The sequence below is a fragment of the Amphiprion ocellaris genome, chromosome 23, assembly GCF_022539595.1.
Source record: "Amphiprion ocellaris isolate individual 3 ecotype Okinawa chromosome 23, ASM2253959v1, whole genome shotgun sequence".
Taxonomy (NCBI): Eukaryota; Metazoa; Chordata; class Actinopteri; family Pomacentridae; genus Amphiprion; species Amphiprion ocellaris.
This window is the reverse complement of record NC_072788.1, coordinates 21,570,836-21,590,212: the sequence shown is the minus strand read 5'-3', so window position 1 is coordinate 21,590,212 and position 19,377 is coordinate 21,570,836. Positions and strand designations below refer to the sequence as shown.

The following is a 19,377-nucleotide window of genomic DNA, read 5'->3' as shown; positions in this document are numbered from 1 at the left end:
TGGGACGGATTTAGGTGATGATGAGGTTCCTTCTGGGCTGCCAAACAACAAAATTCTGTCTTGTATGTCTTTCAAAGTCCTTGAAATTTCTGAACTTCCACCTTGAGACTGAGTAGGCACACCAGAGCTCACCATGAAGTCCAATCAAATACACCAAGATGGTTCAGCAGCATTGGATTGTAACTTCTATGATCAGAGTTTGAATTGCAGCTGTTGCAGATGTTGTGATATTTAAATCAGGAGATCATTTTCCTGTTTGTCTCAGCTGTGTGAGAGGAAAAAAAGATTTTCTTCAGGAACTTTGAGTCAATCTTTACAACCTGTAACGTCCTTCTGAAGTCTCAGCTGTGCAACAACAGGTTCTTTTCCTCATAGATGGCTGTATTCAGTCCTACATCTCCAGCTGCAGCCATCATTCGGTTTACAGATATGATATCAGGAAGTTTTATTCATCAGGTAGTTTTCTGATTGTCTGGAGACGAGCCTAGATCTACATCTTAATGTTTTGGAGTTCACTGATCTGGTCAATTGTGGTAAAATGTGTCACAACATTCTTATTCTGACTCACCAGATGTAGACTTTGGGTAGAAACCAACTATTAGATCTTCATTTCAGAGAGCTTTATTCTTCCTTATGTGTTTTCAAAATCCATTTTTTCTCAAAATCTCAAGTTTTAAAGAGGATTTGGCTCTTGCGTTAAGGCAGCCCTGTTAGTTTGGTGCAGACTGTGGTTACAATGGCATAATCATTTTCTAATTATTTTACAGGAAAATAAATGAACTAAGATTGTGATTTATTGCAATGTCAAAATAAAAGCATGTTTTTTGCATATTGTTCAGTTGCTTCAGGGAAGATGAGAAGTAATGATTTGCTGGTTTCACTAAAAGGCGTTTAACATGCCAAGTTACCAGAGCACGTCTTTTTTTTTTTTTTTTTTTTTTACATTTGGCATTTCATTTCGCGCCAAGTGATGATGATGGACATGAACCCTGGCTCAGTGTAGGTGGCCATAAATAACGTCAGCTTTATGTAAAAATCTGCTGAAGGACGGAGGAGAAGCTGGGCTACAAGGAAAGACAGATTTAGGAGAATTTATCTCAACTTTTGACAAATAAAATGATCTATAATGCAAGTTTATGGCTGTAAAATATCTTAGACACAGCTCTCCCAATCTGAACACAAGTAGTCTGTTATTAATTCAGGACAGAGGACATTACGCAACTGTTCTCAAGCTGAGTTTATTGCTGTGACGAGTTTCCCCTTTAAAATGCTTTGTTATGCCTGAAGAGAGAGATTTAAATCAGTTTTTATTGTACAGAAATCTCAAGGTCTACAGACCGAGACAATAGGTTCTTTAAAATAATGTGTGAGCTAAAAATATATGAATGAATCTGGTGATACAAAAACTGCCTCAAGAAAACAATGAGAGGAATAATAATAAATAAACTGAGAGGAAGCTAAAAGTCACTGGGTTTTCAAGGTTTTTTGCCTTTGAGGGTTTTCTGCCCTGAAGAACTTGATGGTCGGATGATAATTTACCCTAATTGCAGCCTGCAGACATTTCCATTTGGGTTAAATAGTCCAACAAGTTCGAGATTCAAGTTTGCTTTTAAAGTCTGGAGATAAAAGAACAAACGATGGTTGTGTATGATTGTGTTTTTTTTCTAACCTCCCTCCTCTGCAGGGCAACCACACCTGGACCACCATGTTGGGGCAGAGCGTCCGGTTGCAGCCGGTTCCCATCCAGAGCCTGTCGGAGCTGGAGCGAGCCCGGCTACAGGAAGTGGCCTTGTACCACCTGGAGGAGAGAGACCTGGACTTCAAGATCAGCATCCCCAGAGGTAAGACCACCATAGTGACAGTATTTCTGGAGGATGTACAAATGGTGCAAATGTTTTTTTCTCTTCTGCTGCATTCACATTTATTTCCTACCTTCACTGATTTCAAAGCTAAAATATCCAAGATCCAAACTGATTCCATTTGTCCTCATGAGGTACATGAGAAGATCAATACCACTAGCACTGCCAATAACGACCATTTTGCTATTGATTAATCCAGACTGTTTTACCAATTGTTTTATTTTACAAAAGCAAAATAACCATTTTATTTTGACAATTCATATGTATAATGCAGCACAGTATGAAATGTAAATAAAGGTTTACGTAATAAAGTGTAAAATCAAGAGTTAAACTCCCTAAATAGAAAAAAAGCCCTAAATACCACTGATTACGAGAATTGAACTGAATTAATTATATTTTCTTAATGTCAACACTTTTACTATGAAGGGACAACACTGAACCATTTGGTCAAGCATGGTTTTTAAACAACTTCTAAAGTTATTTCTTTATATCTTATGATATTATATCAAAATGTATCACATGAATATCAGTTAATGGTCTGAAGTTCTATTCTTTCTGGTTTTTTTTTTTTTTTTTTTTTTTAGCAAATAGTTGATTTTAATTATGTTAGCTTAGCTTCACTACTTTTACTATGAAGCGCCAAATGAACTGTTTTGTAGAGCCTTTTCAGCCTTTCTTTTTATGGTTCAAGTTACGCAATTATATTCGGTAACTCCTTAGACATGATAATCTGTCAAAAAGTATTAGTTTACCTTTGAAAATTACAGCAAACAGAGGCCTCATGTCCAGAGTGATTTCATTCTTGCTAACTTCCTGTGAGGAGGCTAACTTTGTCTTCATGCTATTTCCAAACACAGTGACATGTAGTGGACTTTCTTAGTATAACGTACCTAAACCGAATGGTAGAGATGGCTCAGACAGGTGGAATTAAGTAAAACGTGCTTTTCAATAAGATATAGTGGCTCAAAATCTGCTCTACCATATGATCAAGCAAAGGTTAAAGGGTTAAGGTACATACTACATGACTGAGGACCCCTGTAACCCTAGGCAGGAAGCCAGGATCTATGCAAACTCAAAACTGGACTAACCATGACTTCTGACACTTGTTTTTTGCATGATCCATGTTGTTTGTTATACAAAAACTAAAGGACAGAAATCTCGATTTATGGTTCTGAATGTACTTCACTGCTTTTTTGTTAAGCACACACGGTAGAACTGGTTAAATAAAAGATTTAAGGTTGGTAGGTAAGTATTCTTTTCTGCTTCAAGCTAGTTTGTGCTAAGCTAATCAGCTGTTGGTCGTAGCTCTACATTTAGCTTACACACGAGTGGAACTGAATTAATTTGACTCTGACTGAAGAGTTGGCTGCCCAACAACATTTCTCAACGGAACAAACATCCAAATTTACATCAGCCTTTGGTGACTTGATGTTTTTTGGTTATTCTAGTCGTTAGTGCTTGATATTGTTACAACATAACTCAAAAAATACAATTCAGTCTTGGTAGCCAGACTTCAAATGTTGTATGTCAGAGCTCCCAACCATGACACAAGACTTAATAAGTTATTGAAATTCATTAATTTAGGTGGTAAATGACTCTGAAAACTTTGACAAGTATTCACAGTTTGTAGTTATTGAGTTAAAACACTGTTCAGCTGTTAAAAGAAACAGGATCAGAGCTGTTGTACTGGAATAACTGGTCAGACTGTGGTCTAATGATGGATGGTGACTAGTTTTGTCTTGATTCTTGATATAACCCCTTAACAATGGACTTTGTCTCAGAGGAGATGTAGCTCAGAGTTCAGAGAACAAACACATGATGGTCAGTCTGGCGCGAGTTAATTCTTTCTAATTTGGCCAACCACATTCTCTTCCAAATTTCCTCTGAACTGCCCTCGAGCGAGAACATTTCCTTCATCTGTCGAGGGAGCGGTAATGGTCTGTCTGTAGGTCTGAGGAATGAGTCTAAAGCTGCTGTGATCGATCGACTCTGTCTTTGGTCAAAGAAAACAGTCATGTGTAAGAAATCCAGTTATGTCAGTTATGAAAAAAGCAAAGGAAGTGACACAATTTGTGTACTCAACCATCTTAAATACCTCTGATAGGATTGTGAGATGACCATTTTTCATCTTGAGGAGATAATAACAGGCTTATCTGGGTGAATAAAAGCCCAGTTAGGTCATTTTACTGCCAGTGGTGCTGCTTTTCTGGTGTGGACTGCTTCAAAAATAGCCCTTGATACTAGAAAAAAAAATGATGCTTGTTATGTTTGCTGCCATGGATGCTAAGTAATCTCACAGGGAACTCAGGGAGCTAGAAGAGCATTTTTTAAAAGATAAATCCCATTAAAAGAACAATAGTCAAGGCGGTTTGGTGCTTTTTCTGACTTTGCAACTCCAGATACGTTTGTTTGAACTGTCTCTTGGGCATAGCCTGATAACCAGAGTGTTTTTCAGTTGCCAGTCTGCCTTATCACTGTCATTCTGACTCACACAAGATGTCATATTTAATCTAGTGTGCAAAGTTGGTCGATTGTTTTTCTGTCTGGGGAACCAGACGTTAGTAAGCACAACACAAATTCCATTTGACTTATTAAAAAAACTCTAAAATATGTGCAGGGATTTAGAGGTTATAATCTCAAGGATGCCAACTTCAGCCTGATGTTTGACGTTCTTTTTAGTTAACGTTGAAAACTTAGCATTAGCTTATCCTAGCATTAATTGTGCATCTTTTTACATTCTTATCATCCACCATATATAAAGATGACGCCTCCCATCAGTTTCAGTACATATCCCAGAGCTGCAGGTTCTGGTTGGCACCATGTTTTCACAGAGTCCAGTTGTTGCTTTTTGCAGATGATACAATTCTATTTGTGACCTTCAAGTGTGTTCTGGGGTGGTTTGCAGCACCTCCAAGCCTGAGGTCATGGTTCCCTGCTGGAAACCTTTTAATTGTTCCTTCTGGAGATTAAGTGTTTTGGGATCTAGTTCATGAATGATTGGAAAATGGAGATGGGAAGATGGATTGGTGTAGCATCAGCAGTGATGTTGGTGTTGTTGCTGGATGGACTACGTATCTCATCTGGCCTGGGAACACTGTGATCCAACTCTGGATAAATGGGAGGAAAATGGATGAATTGATATTTTCCCTTTGGAGCCAGAAGTTTGCAATAAATACTCTTGAAACACACCAGGTTAGTTGGTCTGAGGTCAAGGCTAGCTGTCTTGAAAATCCAACATTAACTAACATTCCCTACTTTAGCTTCATGAGGCTAACATTATGTTAACAGGCTTGAATTTCAACATGACAGACATCAAAGCCTTTAAACTTATTAATGGATCAATATTTTCCAAAATGACCACCAGCATCTTTATCTCAGGACACAGATTTAGAAATTCAGATTTTGTTGTGGACAAAAGAAAAAGTCAAGCAGCAACAAGAAGAGCCACTAAAATAAATAAATAAATAAAAAATACTACAGTTTAAGTTTATTCAAGCACTTCTATCTAAAAATACAAAACTTTTATTTTTTATCATGTCTGCTAGACTCTCCTTCAATTTCTCCATATTTGTGTCGTGGTTTAATGTAACTGAGACCAACTGTCCACAGATGTGTGCCCCAGTCTGTGTATTATCTTGCCAATCTAATTTCCTGATTTCGTACGATGTTCTTCTTTGCTTTGAGTTTCTGCCTCCAAAGCATTTGTGGCTTTTTGAAGTATTTGGATAAATAATCCCATATTTGTGCATCACTTGTAGAGGAGAACATATTTACTGAATACTTGTGACTTGAAGACGAACCTCCTACAGCTCCTCTAACTTTTTATCTGAGCCCAGATGAAGTTTCAGTCTTTTAAAGGCTTTTCTTTTGCACTGCCTGAGAGGAGGTTTATTAAATAGTTTTCCAGTCCGAAGGGATTTTTATGGAAGTTGTTTGTGTCTACAAGACAGAAACATTTGGGATCATAATCCTCTCCTCACCGCTGGCCCTCTCCCCACTTTGAAATATTGTTTATGTTCAATCATTCAAACCATCTGAACTCTAAACTCCTAAATCCAGCCAATAAAAGGAGAACAGTTACACTAATAAGCTGTAAATCTTGCACACACCTCGCCGACCGGGAGGTTTTCTCTGGAGTTTCTGCAGGATCAGCGAGGTCAGAGGCCGATGTTGAGAAACAAACCAAGCTACTTTTCTCTCCCATACTGTAGTTCTCTGCCGGGTTATTAACCTCGGAACTGTTAAACTGTTCAACTCTGACAACGCTGCTGTACAGCAAATACTGTAGCCCAGTTATACCTCTCTGTGGGAATTTAAATCCCTCCAGGATCAAACCTCCAAACGGGGATTCAACCACTTTACTGCTGCAGCTTTTCTCAATGCACCACAGTCATTCTCGTAAACAACTTTTTATTTGTATTCTACAAAACAGTGAGTTTATTTCTATCTACCAACAGTGTAATTTGTAAAATATTCAACAAAAATAATGACAAGTTTTTACACAATATCAATGCTGCAAAGATGTAATGTCCTACTAGGAGCCTAATTCACCATCTGTGGATCTAAGGTTCAGAGTTTGTAACCTGCAGAGGACTGTACTCCGAAGCAGGATTATTGGGTTAGTGAGGCACGTTGAGCCTAAAATTAGAGTTTTCAGTATCACGAAGGCAGTTCTCTTTTATCCAGATAGATCTCCATGGTAACTGATGCTGTGGAGCTGGTTCTGTTCAGAGTTTTGGAATTAAATCAGCTGTAAGATGCAGAACAGAATATGTTTTATCTGTAAACTTGATGAGCTGTACATTACTAAAACCACTGATTGAAGCCATGTAGTTAAAGTATCACACACTGCATGCATCGTGTTTCCATAGTAACCTATATGTACTTAGTTGGTGATGTATGAATCATATAAATAGGTTTTAAATTTGGTCCCGATTTGCTGTCAAGTCTGTTTACTCTGCTGGTTCTGCAGCTGATTGAACATTGATTATTCTATTGATATTTATTACAGAGGATATTCAATCAGTAACATTAGTTTCACTGTGATTTGGTCACAAATTAAAGTGATTTCTTGCATTATGAGTTAGTGTCAGACCTAAATGCACTGCAATACAATATCATATTTGAATATTTAAAGTCTAATATCTTTACTGTGCAGCTGCATTGACTGATAAAATGACTATATTGACACACATTTAGCAGTTTGTGAACAGAGTTTGAAGCAGAAAGTCTGAGTTGAAAAGCCACCTTTCATGATACCTGTTAACTGTGACTGGGGTTTTTGTTGAGCCGACTCACACAAAGAGAGTCCAGATACGATGAATTGGCTTCTTAGTTCAGCTCTCAGGTCAAGTATGTGGACCACCTACTGTCCAGGACATCTCTTGAATGCTGCTGCAAGACTCAAAAATAAGTTTGGTTTCTGTTTGTCTTCGCTTTATTTTTGTCTGTACAGACGCCCACTACACGTTTGGTATCTGGATGTCTTTTTAAAGAACAAAAGCAGAGCTTAAAATGTGTCTGTTTTCCCAGAATGTCTTTTGGTAGATGTCCAGAATAAGTTTGGCTGGTGAAAGTCCCTATTCACTGTTCACCAGACGCCCAATAAATGATTCTGGCTGCCCAGGTGAAGTCTGAAGATCTCATAGTACCACGACTAAAGCCCTGTTCGCCCGGGATTAGTATTACCTGGGGACCTCTGGTGATTTGTACTAATTTCGGAGGAGGTCGGTGATCTTAATCCCGTGCGAATGCACCATGTCAGTAATTGGTAAAGTAATAATTCCCCCGCAAATTGCATACTATATTTCGCTAAACACCAACCTCCTGGGATAATACTAGTCCCGATCGAATCTGTATCTTGGTGATTGGGGGGTATTTTAATTGTTTTTTTGTTTTTTGTTTTTTATGCGTCTTTTCCTACATCTTTCTCGGTTGAATTATGGAGGCTGCGGTGGAAATTATTGACAGCATTTTAGGAGCAAATGCAGGAGTAGGTCTATACACAACAGGCCTATAGACCACTCGCAGAAATGGCAAAATAAAATCAATAAGAGGGAAATTTGGGAGGATACTGAGATGGATGACATGCGTAGCAGCATGTGGTTAGCATATCTTTCGACAGGTTTAATACAAACACCCTGACAGCCCAATATCCCGACAACGCTGCCCGCTGTTCCCAAGTCACGCTGCTGCTTTGACATATTTACTGCTGCCATGACGACTACATACCACATTAAAAGTGGTCATTTTAATGCAAACCACCAGCTTTCCATGAACCTAACCAAGTGTTTTTTGTGTCCAAACCTAACGAGAACGAGTTTTTAATGTTTATTCGCACGACCGGCGTCTGGTTGTTTTTGGGTTTTTTTTTTGCGAGTAATGGCCGATCACTTTGCACATGGATGTGACAACAGCGGATGTTGCGACCTGCACAGATTTGACATCATATCTGAGCTGTATATCAGTAAATTCGAGTAAAATACAGACTTCGCTTATCCCGTGCGAATGCACTGCGAGAAACACAGATGTCCTGGGGTAATTCACAAATTACCAGTTCTCCCCATGCAAATAGGGCTTAAGAATTATTTTCATTGACAAATATTTTCTCAATTAATTGGTTAATTCTTTTGTCTATACAGTGTCAGAAATTGGTGTAAAAATGTTCATAAGTGCTTCCCAAAGTTCAAGATATGTTGTTTTGTCCACAACCCAAATCAGTTCACTGTCATAGGAGAGAAAAGAAACTAGAAAATATCAAAATTTAAGAAATCAAGTTTTATTATTAAAATAGTTAGTGATTAATTTAATCGCTGACAACTAGTTGAATAATCATCATCAGCTCAAGTCTGAAATAAACTAAACAGTGGACGTTTTTGACATGATTTGTGAAAGTTTAACCCTCTAAACTAGTTTCTGGACTTTTTCTTTCTTTTGCATTTTGAATTTTTGTCACGACCGTTGGGTGTAGCCAAGCCAATGATGGTTTTTCGATTGTGTGGAAGAACACAGAATTTGTAGTTTTTTCCAGAATAAATGGTTACTCTTTGCACATTTTAAAATGTCATGCTTGTTTTCTCAGTGAAAAATGAAATTAATACATTTTTAGTTCAAGGACGAATGGAAAGTAAAAATCGGACAATTCTTACTGTTCTAATAATTCGATTGATTTTGACAATTTTTGCATTTGTTTTCTTTAATAACCTGCTTTCAAGCTCATCGTTGGGCTTTGGGGTCCAAATAGTTTCAACAGTTGGAGGTTCTCAAGGTTTTTTTTTTGTACACAAACAGTTTGGAAAGTCGTTTGCAGTAATTTAAAGCAAATATATTCACTACTCTTGTAGATATGTTATGCTATTTTGAGTTTTTACTACTTCTTTCTCCTTCTTTGTGCATATATTGTTGTTTTTTCTAATACAATCAACTGTTTTTGCTGTATTTTCTCCACTGGAATCTCATATAGGGATCTGATATAGGTTTACAGTTGAGATTTGGTTTAGTGCCTCAAGGGAATAAATGTAAGTTCAAATGCAATCTCTGCTTAATATTTTAATTTAGGTTTGCTTCCTCTGAGACTCCCTGCTGCCCTCAGTTTCAGGAAATCTTCTTTGCCCTTTAATTTTTTTTGCCGTTTATATAAGATTTTCCCATCAGTTCAGGGTTCGGTTAAACCATGAGCATCATGGGAAAGTCACTAAATCACTCTATAGTCACTGTTTTTGTGCATTTCCATACGTGTTGCAAAATGTTTATTTCCAACAGACTTCCCAAATCTCCCACAGATATTCCAGATGAAATGGTGTTAGATGTTCTCTTATGTGTAAACAGCAGCTTCATCGCCAAAACAATCCTTCATTCCACGTAAACCCAGTCAAAGGGAGGACGTGGACCTTCTCAAGCAATATCCTTTCCTTGTTTCCATCAGAAGGGATGCGTGACAAGCAGCAGAATTATTCACAGCAGACTTTCCTGCTAAACAGAAGAAAAAAACAAGGATTTTTGTGCCAAATGACTGTATTAGTCCACGCGTGACTCAACTAAAAACTGTGTATTTATACTTGGCTGTCACTAATCCACTTACAGATGCTTCATCACTCGGAACAGCTTCATGTGTTTATTGTTTTCACAGCAGAAACAATCATATTCATCTTTTCTGTGTGCAGAAGCTACCTCTTTGTAGAAGATCAGGTTCTTGTTGCTGCACTTCTGACTCTTTGGAAGTTCCGTCTTTGAAATTGGCGAGTTTTCATCCACATTCTTTAATGCAAGTTTTCAATTTGTGCTTAAAAACACTTAAATGCAGAAAATTAAATATAAATTGAAAGGTTAAAACTCGGTCTATTCATCTTTTATTTTTTGCATAAAGCATTTGATTTTAACATAAGAGATGGAGAATATCATCAGATTTGATGATTTTCCTCCCATATTTACGCATTAAAAACAACAAATTTTCTCGTTCTCACTTATTTACATTGTGTTTTTAAACCTTCTGAGGTTTGATTCAGTTATTTTTCCATGAGAATGTCACCTTGTTGTCTGCTCTTCTTCTGCAGAGTTAATGGAAATTTAGTGCTCGCAACTGTTTTTTTCCCAAATAATCACTTATTAGTAGCATGATGTGGGTGAATAGAATTGAGGCACAATTTGCTTTCCGTTTTGCAGATTTTTTGGAGATTCTGTATGACATTCTTCCTACATTAGGACAGAAACTACCCTATTTAGATAAGTGGGATCTGTGGGAAAAAATAAGAATTATATTCCTGTACTGACATGAATTGGCTGCAAAATAGGGATGAAGTATTTGGAGAAAATGTCTCACTATTTACTGTGTTTACATAAGATCTGCAGGCTAATGGCTAATTGCCACATTAGCATAATGTACCGGAATCAACTCAATCACAATTGAGTTACATTGTGGGTCATGAGAAGTTTCGACAAATAAAAAAGGAAATATTTTTTTGGTTTGGCTGCAACGATTTTGATCCTTTTTACTTAGAAATCATGACTGTGACAAAGTAAAACAAGAAAAGCACTCAGTGAGCGCAGTACTCCGCCAAGGCTGTTCATTCCCCCATATGACACTGTCAAATATGCAACATTTTTTATTAGTTATTGATGATCAGAAATCACGGCAACATAGAATGTGGCCATTTAATATAGATGTACCCACAAACAAAATCACCTTGCTCTGAGCACAGGCGTGTGTTATGCGTGTGTACGTTATGTATGGATACCGAATTGCATGACCTAAATATGTAGCAGGCGGCGGGAATTGATAGAACTCGGAAACAACCCCACAATTTATTTAATTGTTCCACGTATAATTTCCAACGGATCAGTCCTGATAAGTCCGCAGCAGTTGATTTGCCGTAGGATCACAATCATCACAATCATGTGATCAGCAGGCAGCTGACATGGTGTTCACTTGTTATCATCGTTACAGTGACACCGTGCCGCTATCTGGCAATGACACAGAAATCTTTACTAAATCCGTGGATCCAGACCATAAGCCACATCACTGCCAAAATCTAATCACTTGGTTCTTGTGTCATTTCTGACCTTCCCTGAAAATTTCATCCAAATCCATTAATCCGTTTTTGAGTAATGTTGCTAACAGACAGACCAACCAACGCCAATCGTATAAAAGCTCTGCTGTTCCTTGGCGCAGTTATGAACCACAGTGAGAAAAAACATCCTCCATTGTCTATTTTTTTGTCGTGTTGTTCCTTTTTTGTTATTGTCTCAATTGTGTCCATTTTCTTGTTACTTTAACTTTTTGTCCAATTTTTTGCCTTTTGTTTTGTGTTGTTTGTGTCATTTTTTGTCATTTTGTGTCTTATTTTTGTGATATTTTGTCTTGTTTTTGTTGTTTTCTGTCTTTTTGTCTGACTTTTATTGTTTTGATCAATTAAAATACTATATCATTCAGTTCCAGATACCTGTCACTAAATGTTTTGTGCCTTTGTAGACACTCTGTGATCTGTAAGTTGTAATGTGTACATAATAAACTGAGGCATAATATTGTTGAAATGTATTTTTCTTTAGAAATGTCAGTTTCTTCATGTTTGTTCTGGACGTGTTCTATGAGGAAGTGTGGGAATCTTCCTCCTCAGTTTCTCCCCTGGGCTGAAATCTCTCTGCTGTTTCCTCCATGTTTGTCTTCTCTGGTTTCCGTTGCTGTTTCTCTCTTTATTCCTCTTATTTCCATTCTCTATTGCTTCCTTCTAAAGGAGGAGTTAATGCCTTAAACTACTTCACATGTTCGTCTTTACATTATATTCGTGCACAGGCCTGTGAGCGTGCACATTTGTTAGTTTCATTGGCACGATCCAGTGAATTCTTTGAGAAACATGTCAGTAGCTGAGTGACAGAATTGCTCTTGTGTGGTTCTGGTTTGGGTTCATTCTCATGCCCTGTTCTGCTCTACAGGGACTCCAGATTAACTTCTCTTTGTTTCTACCAACTTACTGCTGTTTTATCACTTTCTCTCTTTTCCTTCAGTCTGTCTCCTACTTTTTCTGCTCCCATTAAGCCAGATTTTCCATATTTTAAACCCTTATTTAACAAGGTGAGGTCTGACCATGTGATGTTCATTTTAGATAAAACCAAATTGGATTTTTTTCCCAGAGAATCAGGCTCAGTTAACCAAAGTTTCTCAAGACTTTCTTGAAGTTTTATCGCACAAATATTAATCTGCTGGTGGTACTAGAGGAGAAACCAGCCAAAATCAGTGGAAATGGCCAACAAATGCAAATGTCAAGATCTGAAATTGTAAAACCATGAATGAATTTAAAACTAAAGCCATGAAACTTTTAGTTTAAGCAAATAATATCTAGGAACTTTCCAGGAATGAAAAGCTTCCTTCAACTCTTTGCTAGCTCTGCTGCCGTGCAGTTTAAATCCTTTCAAGGTTTTGGCAAATATTAGTGCAATATTTCAAAATGCATTGAATTACGGCATTATTATTGCACAATTGCAAAACTATGTTATCCTTAATGAAATTTCAAGGCAGATCTTCTCAGTAGGGATTTCTTCTGAAGCTTTGTGTTATTCTGTTGAAGCACAAATAACCAAAACCCACTTGTTTGCGGTTGCAGGTTTAACAAAATGAAACCCCAAAACTTCACTTTGACCCTGTTTATCCTGTGGAAAATGTACAGGAGGTCCTCTACTTACATTGGAGTTCCGTTCGTACGGAATGACGCTAATCGATTTTTGCCCTAAGTTGGAACTCCGGCGAAAATGTAAACAAAGCCGCTACATGCATCACGATATCGATCAGTTCTTCGAAAAAGTCATGAATACCAATGACTTTCATGCATGTATGAGTCATTTTTCAAGAAGATAACAATGTGTTGCACTGTTTTTACAACTTGGGTGTTTTATTATATCTAATTTTACTTCCATTGAGATGGTTTTCCTTTTCTTCGAAGCACTGCCATCAAAGGAGTCTGACTTACACTTGGGAGCCACAATGAAGGGCAAAAAGTTACGTAGCACAGTCCAAGGTGGCATTCAACCAGTGAATGTTAACAAAGCCGTCTTTTAGCGCCGTGTGACGACATATCCGTCCACTCCGCTTGCCAACTGGTTCCACATAACCAGTTCTGTTGTAACAACAAACGCCATAGGTCGAGGATGTCGTAAACCGGTGACCCCCTGTAGGTGAATGAACCAAAATCCTCAAGATCCTTCAATAGAAAACATCGTACCCAAAAGACAAATGAATAAATTGCTGTGTAAAACCATCATTGATACATAAATGTTGGAACTAACAGAACGTCGAGACAAACATCCAGAATGTGAAGAATTTTCTGCAGCATCTCAGATGATTCAAGATATTTGTTCCATATTCCACTTTTGTGCTATTAAAAGCTAAAAACTATGCACACGTTTGCACTTCTTGAGCTGTCATTTTCACCAGTTTTTTCAAATCTGATGTGTTCATTTAGGTTTTTTCCTGTTTGAATTTGTTTAATTAAATCTATTTGCACATGATTCCATATAGAAGGATCAACATAGAAATAAAACCTCTTATAGGTCTTTAAATTCCTTCAATCTTTGTCTAACTTTGCATAATCCACGTAACTTTTATTTAAACTGTGAAACATGTCAGGAAACTCATATCTGAGACACATTTGAACCAAAACCAGTGTCTCAATATTGGTGCAAAATTACAGGAAAATAGCTGCAAGTCTTTTATCCATCAAAGCCGTGACAGTATTTGTGTCTGAGTCATTATGTAATCACAAGCCGAGGTTAAACATGCCAACACACACTCGAGCGTATACCAGGGAGGAGCTTTGGAAATAAACTTTAATTTCCTGCAGTCATGGGAATTCGACCCCCGCATCCCAATAACACATCAACATATGCTGCTGTCATCTTTTCTTTGCTATTTTCATCAGATTTTCTCTTAAGGTTGAAAAGGAAAGGATTTCTAGCTTCATAATATAATGCAGAAAGCCAGACGTGTTTCAACTCCGCTCGCTCCTTAATAGGAAAAGACCCAACCTCGGTGATTTCTAAACAGCAGCTTTCCTAACCCAAACAATGGCTGCTTCCACACAAACCCAGTCACAGAGGGAGGATGTGGAGCTCGTAAAAACAGAAGAGGACGACTGGAAACAAAAAACACGCTGTAAAAACAGAAGCACTGCTGCAGCAAACTTTACTGCTGCTTCACATCAGCAGCAACGTCTCTGTCACTGTTGTGGTTTTCTGTGTTTGGCTTCGAGTCCACAGATGAGAAAGCAGAACAATATTCAAACAATCAAATTAATTTAAATTATCTTTATCTTTTAACATTTCTAGCACTGGAATACATGAACACACATTAGCTGTTGAATTTTGTGTTTTAACCTCCTAAACTCTGAGCAGTTTGACAGTCAGGATGTTTTTCCTCACTGTGGTTCATAACTGCGCCGAGGAATAGCGGAGCTTTGTTACGATTGGCGTTGGTTGGTCTGTCTGTTAGCAACATTACTCAAAAACGGATTAATGAATTTGAATGAAACTTTCAGGGAAGATCAGAAATGACACAAGAACCAATTGATTAGATTTTGGCAGTGATGCGGCTTATGGTCTGGATCCACAGATTTGTTTATCAGTGCGAGATAGTGGCACGGCATCACTGTAACTATGGCTAGACGTGAATGCTTCGTCAGCTACCTGCTGATGATCACATGATTGTGATCCTACTCCAAATCCACCGTTGCAGAACTTATCCATCTGAAATCACACAAGGAACAATTGATTAAATTGTGGAGGTGTTTCCGAGTCCCATCAATTTCTGCCGCCCGCTACATATTTAGGTCACACGATTCGGTATCTGTACATAACGTACACATGCATAACACATGCCTGTTTCATCTGTCGGAAATGATACAACTTAGCAGCCTTGGTGGAGTACTATGCTCTCTGGGTGTTTTTCTTCATTTTTCTCTGCAATATAAAGTCCTGCAGCTCTATGGAAACAGAACAATCATGTCTTGAAGTAGAGAAGGAATAAGCAATGAAGGTTTCATGGCCATAAATCATAAAATAGAACAATTAAAGTTTAATTTCTTTGAGTATATGTAAAAAAATTGAAACACCCTTGACACCACTTGTATAACTTTATTTAAAGTGTCCACAGGTTAGAAATACTGGAGCAAATGGTGGGACAACAAACTATGGATGGCTCACTATTTAAATTTTTACCATGCTGGATGGATCTTCCAGCTTTTTCCTCCTCTGTTTACTGCTGTTGAGCCATGCTGCATTTAATTTATTGATCCACTATGTTCTACTTAAAAGTTTCTCTATTATTTTTCCACACTCCTCTCCCGTCTGTGTAAAAACAACTGAAAATACTGTTGGTTGAATCGGAGTCCGGTTACGTATAGAAGTGCAATTTTAGTGGAGGTTTTTTTGTTAAATTTTTTACAGAAACTGGTGCAAACTGTTAATTTCTCTGTAATTATTTGAACGAGACGCAATATAAAGTGACTTTAAGAATCACAATTTGAAGCCAAGAATCAGTTAATTTTCCCAACGCAACTGTGCATCACACGTGTTTAATTCAAGAGTTGTTGGAAAGTTAATTTTCTGACATTTACAGTTTCTGGCTCTGATAAATGATGTTATTCTGGTGTTTTTTTAAAAAATTATTTTCAAGTACACTGGTGAATTTAATGGTTCAGTGGATTTGCCTGTTTGTTTGTATGACGTCCTCAAATACACTTTTCCTCATGGTACATCTCTGCAGCCGTTACTTAATGTGGGCTATTCAAACAAACACACAAGGTCCTGTCTGTTGAAAAGCTGCTCTATTCTTAGAACCGAGAAAAAGATACACAGATACACAACATAATGAATGAAAGAGGAAGGAAAGGGAAGAAGGCTGTGTTGTGTTGAGACCGTCTGAATTGGTGGTTTAAAAAAGCCTGAGCATATTCAGTTAATGAAGAGCTGATTAAAGGCTTGTCCTGTAATTAGTTTTATGTGCATAATGAATTAAAGACATCACAGCCATTGAGAATTTTTCTCTTTTTTTCTCTTGCAGAAATACGTAAACGGAGAAAATCTCTGCGCAGGAAGTTTGACTCATTCTCCAAGGAGAAGAAAGAGCGAGGTGAGTTTATGGAACCCATTAAACAAAAGTGGTTAAACATGAAACCGCCGGTGGCTGCAATTTGTCTCCTTTGATGAACTGAGGTTGTGTTTGTTGCAGTAAATGTGATTATCTCTCACAATGTCCCTTCTGTCCGTGAAGCAGCGTCGCCACCGCTGACGTCTGGCAGCTTTTACTCACCACTAATACTGGAAATAATGCGTTTATAAAAGCCTCAGAGCTGCACACTGAGTCACTGAAGGGTCACTGAGTCAAGCCTTCATTGTTTCTGTGTTGTTCTGACATAAACTGAATACATGAACACAAAGGCCCACATTTAGGCTGCGTCACAACACAAAATCTTACAATCTTACAACACATAATACTTACAATACTGCAGGCAAGAGTAGTATTTTATTCATTTTAAACTAAGATAAAATTATCTTGTTTTATCCCGAAGGAAATTCTCTAGCCAAATATCGCTCAGAAAAAACAAGAAAAGCAGTGTCTAAATATTGAAAAGCAGTAAGATACAATAAGTATGATGCATTCCTGAAATTACTGAAATAAAGGACTAAATAATAAGGCTAGAATAAAACAGTAAAAAGCAATGTGGGTGATTATACAGCAGTAAAAAGTAACATCATGTATGATAAAGAAAAAAATGTAGTCAAATAATGATTGACAATTTTATACATGAAGTGAAATATTGCATGTGTAGTCCAAAAGTTGGAAATGAAACTGAAATATTGCACCTAAGAAATGAAAATATGAAATATTGCACATGAAATAAAATTCTACACATGATACAGGAATGAATATTGCATAAACTATTGAAAAGTAATATTGAAATGATGTTGGTAATAAGTCATTTCCTGCAGAAAGAGTGTTAGTGACAGTCGAATGATTACACTTTGATTAATGTTCAGATTCCTTAAGATTTTCTTGAAATTGCATCTTAAATAGTTCATGTTTAAACTTTTCTGACTGGAGACACAAATTTTACATAATTTCTTTAATCAGTACTCACCTACTTTATCAATCATTATATTGCTTATTTGTTATATAAATGAAATACAGATGCTGACAGTTTAACCTAATGTCAACTTGGTTACGTTAGTAATATGAAGTACTGATAAAGTAAACCTCCAAACTGGATTTACGCTCAGAGCAGAAGGTCACAGATGCACTTCATCACTTTAGTTTGAATGTTGTCAGAAATGTAATTGCTCCTGAATATTAGCAGCGTCTCTGTTGACAGACACTCAGCTTCCGACCGAACATCTTAGCTTAGCGTTAGCATTAGTCTCAGGTAACTATAACATACTTTTTTCACATTGAGGTCATCACCAGTCAGACAGCAGAGAGGTGCACTTGCTTTATAGCAGCAAACACACCTGTAACTCTTTTTTTTATTAAACAAGGATAATCCACCTGGTGGATTGATAGTTGTGTGTGTTTCCACCAATGGAAAGAGGACTGGAATCTGAAAAATTAGTTCCCATAAAATATTACTACTGGAAGCACAAACTGTGAAAAATGTTGCCATTGAGCTAATCTTAATTAAACGGAAACAATAATGAAACAGGTCTGCAAATAATAATGTTTTGCATACCAGCTTGTATATTTTCATTGTGATCATCTGTACAATGCCAAGAACTGATTGTGTAACTTTGTTGGACTTCAGTAAATATTGGCTTGTTGTTTTTTGCACAACAGTTCTGCCACAGGTGGTTGGAAATATGAGCTAGTTTCTTGGTTCCATAGTTCCAAAATAACGTCTGACTTGGGTTGACTTGACAGGGATACAGTCACCACCACATGTTGTCATTCAGGAATCTGATTGGTTATGTTGTAAGATTACTGCAAGTAAATTCAGCTCCAAACCTGCTTTATTTTGTTGTCCATCTTTGTTTTGACGCACAACAACCAGCAATGAGGACAAAATAGCAAGATTCAGAGGTTGAGGAGTTTCTACAAAAAATGTCCACTATGTAGAAAGCTACAGTGGACCTGCATCTTCTAACCCTCCATGGGTTTGAGATTGAACTAGAACAACATACATAGAGCAACATACGTACACTCTGTCTGAGGTGTTGTAAAGGCCGGTTGGTGGTTTCCACATCAGTTGTTGTGCATCAGAGTCTGTGAGAGTCAAAATAGACTTAAGTTCCATGCGTCATAAGTTGTTGTACTCCACATCTTTGGTCCTGTCCTTGATGAGCAGTAAACCAAGCAGCTCTTCTTTGTGTTATCAGTGTGCATGTGAAGAACTTATCTGTGTATGGAAAACCCCCAGTTGTAGTATGTATAGAAATATATATATAGTTTTAGCATGCAGCTGTCGATGCGTACGAATGCACAAACCACGAATACGATTTCCATTCTTCCCGGACACAGAGGAAGTTTTCATATGTGACTTTTATACTCTGTTCTTTTTAAGCCTCATGTCCTGTTTTCATTTTGATGTTTCCTGCCAAACACAAAGTTAAAAGATTGTTGCTAGTGAGACTCAGATTGTTTTGCTTCATTCGCTGTGAATCCGATACCAGTTTTCATTTCCTGAGGCTGTATTGGTGGTCATATTTGCATCGCTGTGCACATGTAAACAGAAGCTGTTTGCATTTATCAGTATTCATTTGTCTTTGTTTGCATTTTTTCCTTCTTTTTTTTTTTTTTTTTAACCTCTCTCTGCTTCCACTCCTTCTCTGTCCGCGAGCCTTGTGGCCAATCGTCTGCCGATCTGACCCCAACCTCTCATAAAGAGATGTTCTCTATTCTCAGGTGATTATCTCAGCGGGCCCGGATACGAGCCAAAACACAAGGCGCACAACACATTCCCAGGCAGCCTGTGCAGCCCTTTAAATCCTGCCTCCAGCCTCTTACACACAGCGACTTAGCTGTAGCTAACCCTGCTAATGAAAA

General features: G+C 37.7%; 1 protein-coding gene across 1 annotated transcript in view; it reads left to right on the top strand.

The window, feature by feature from the left end:
- Positions 1-19,377, top strand: part of arhgap36 (Rho GTPase activating protein 36) — an 83,869-nt gene that overhangs the window by 44,491 nt on the left and 20,001 nt on the right. Inside the window, exons 2-3 of the mRNA XM_055007969.1 lie at positions 1,685-1,841; positions 16,405-16,473. Coding sequence (XP_054863944.1) covers positions 1,685-1,841; positions 16,405-16,473 — 226 coding nt within the window. The remainder of the gene's footprint in view (positions 1-1,684; positions 1,842-16,404; positions 16,474-19,377) is intronic.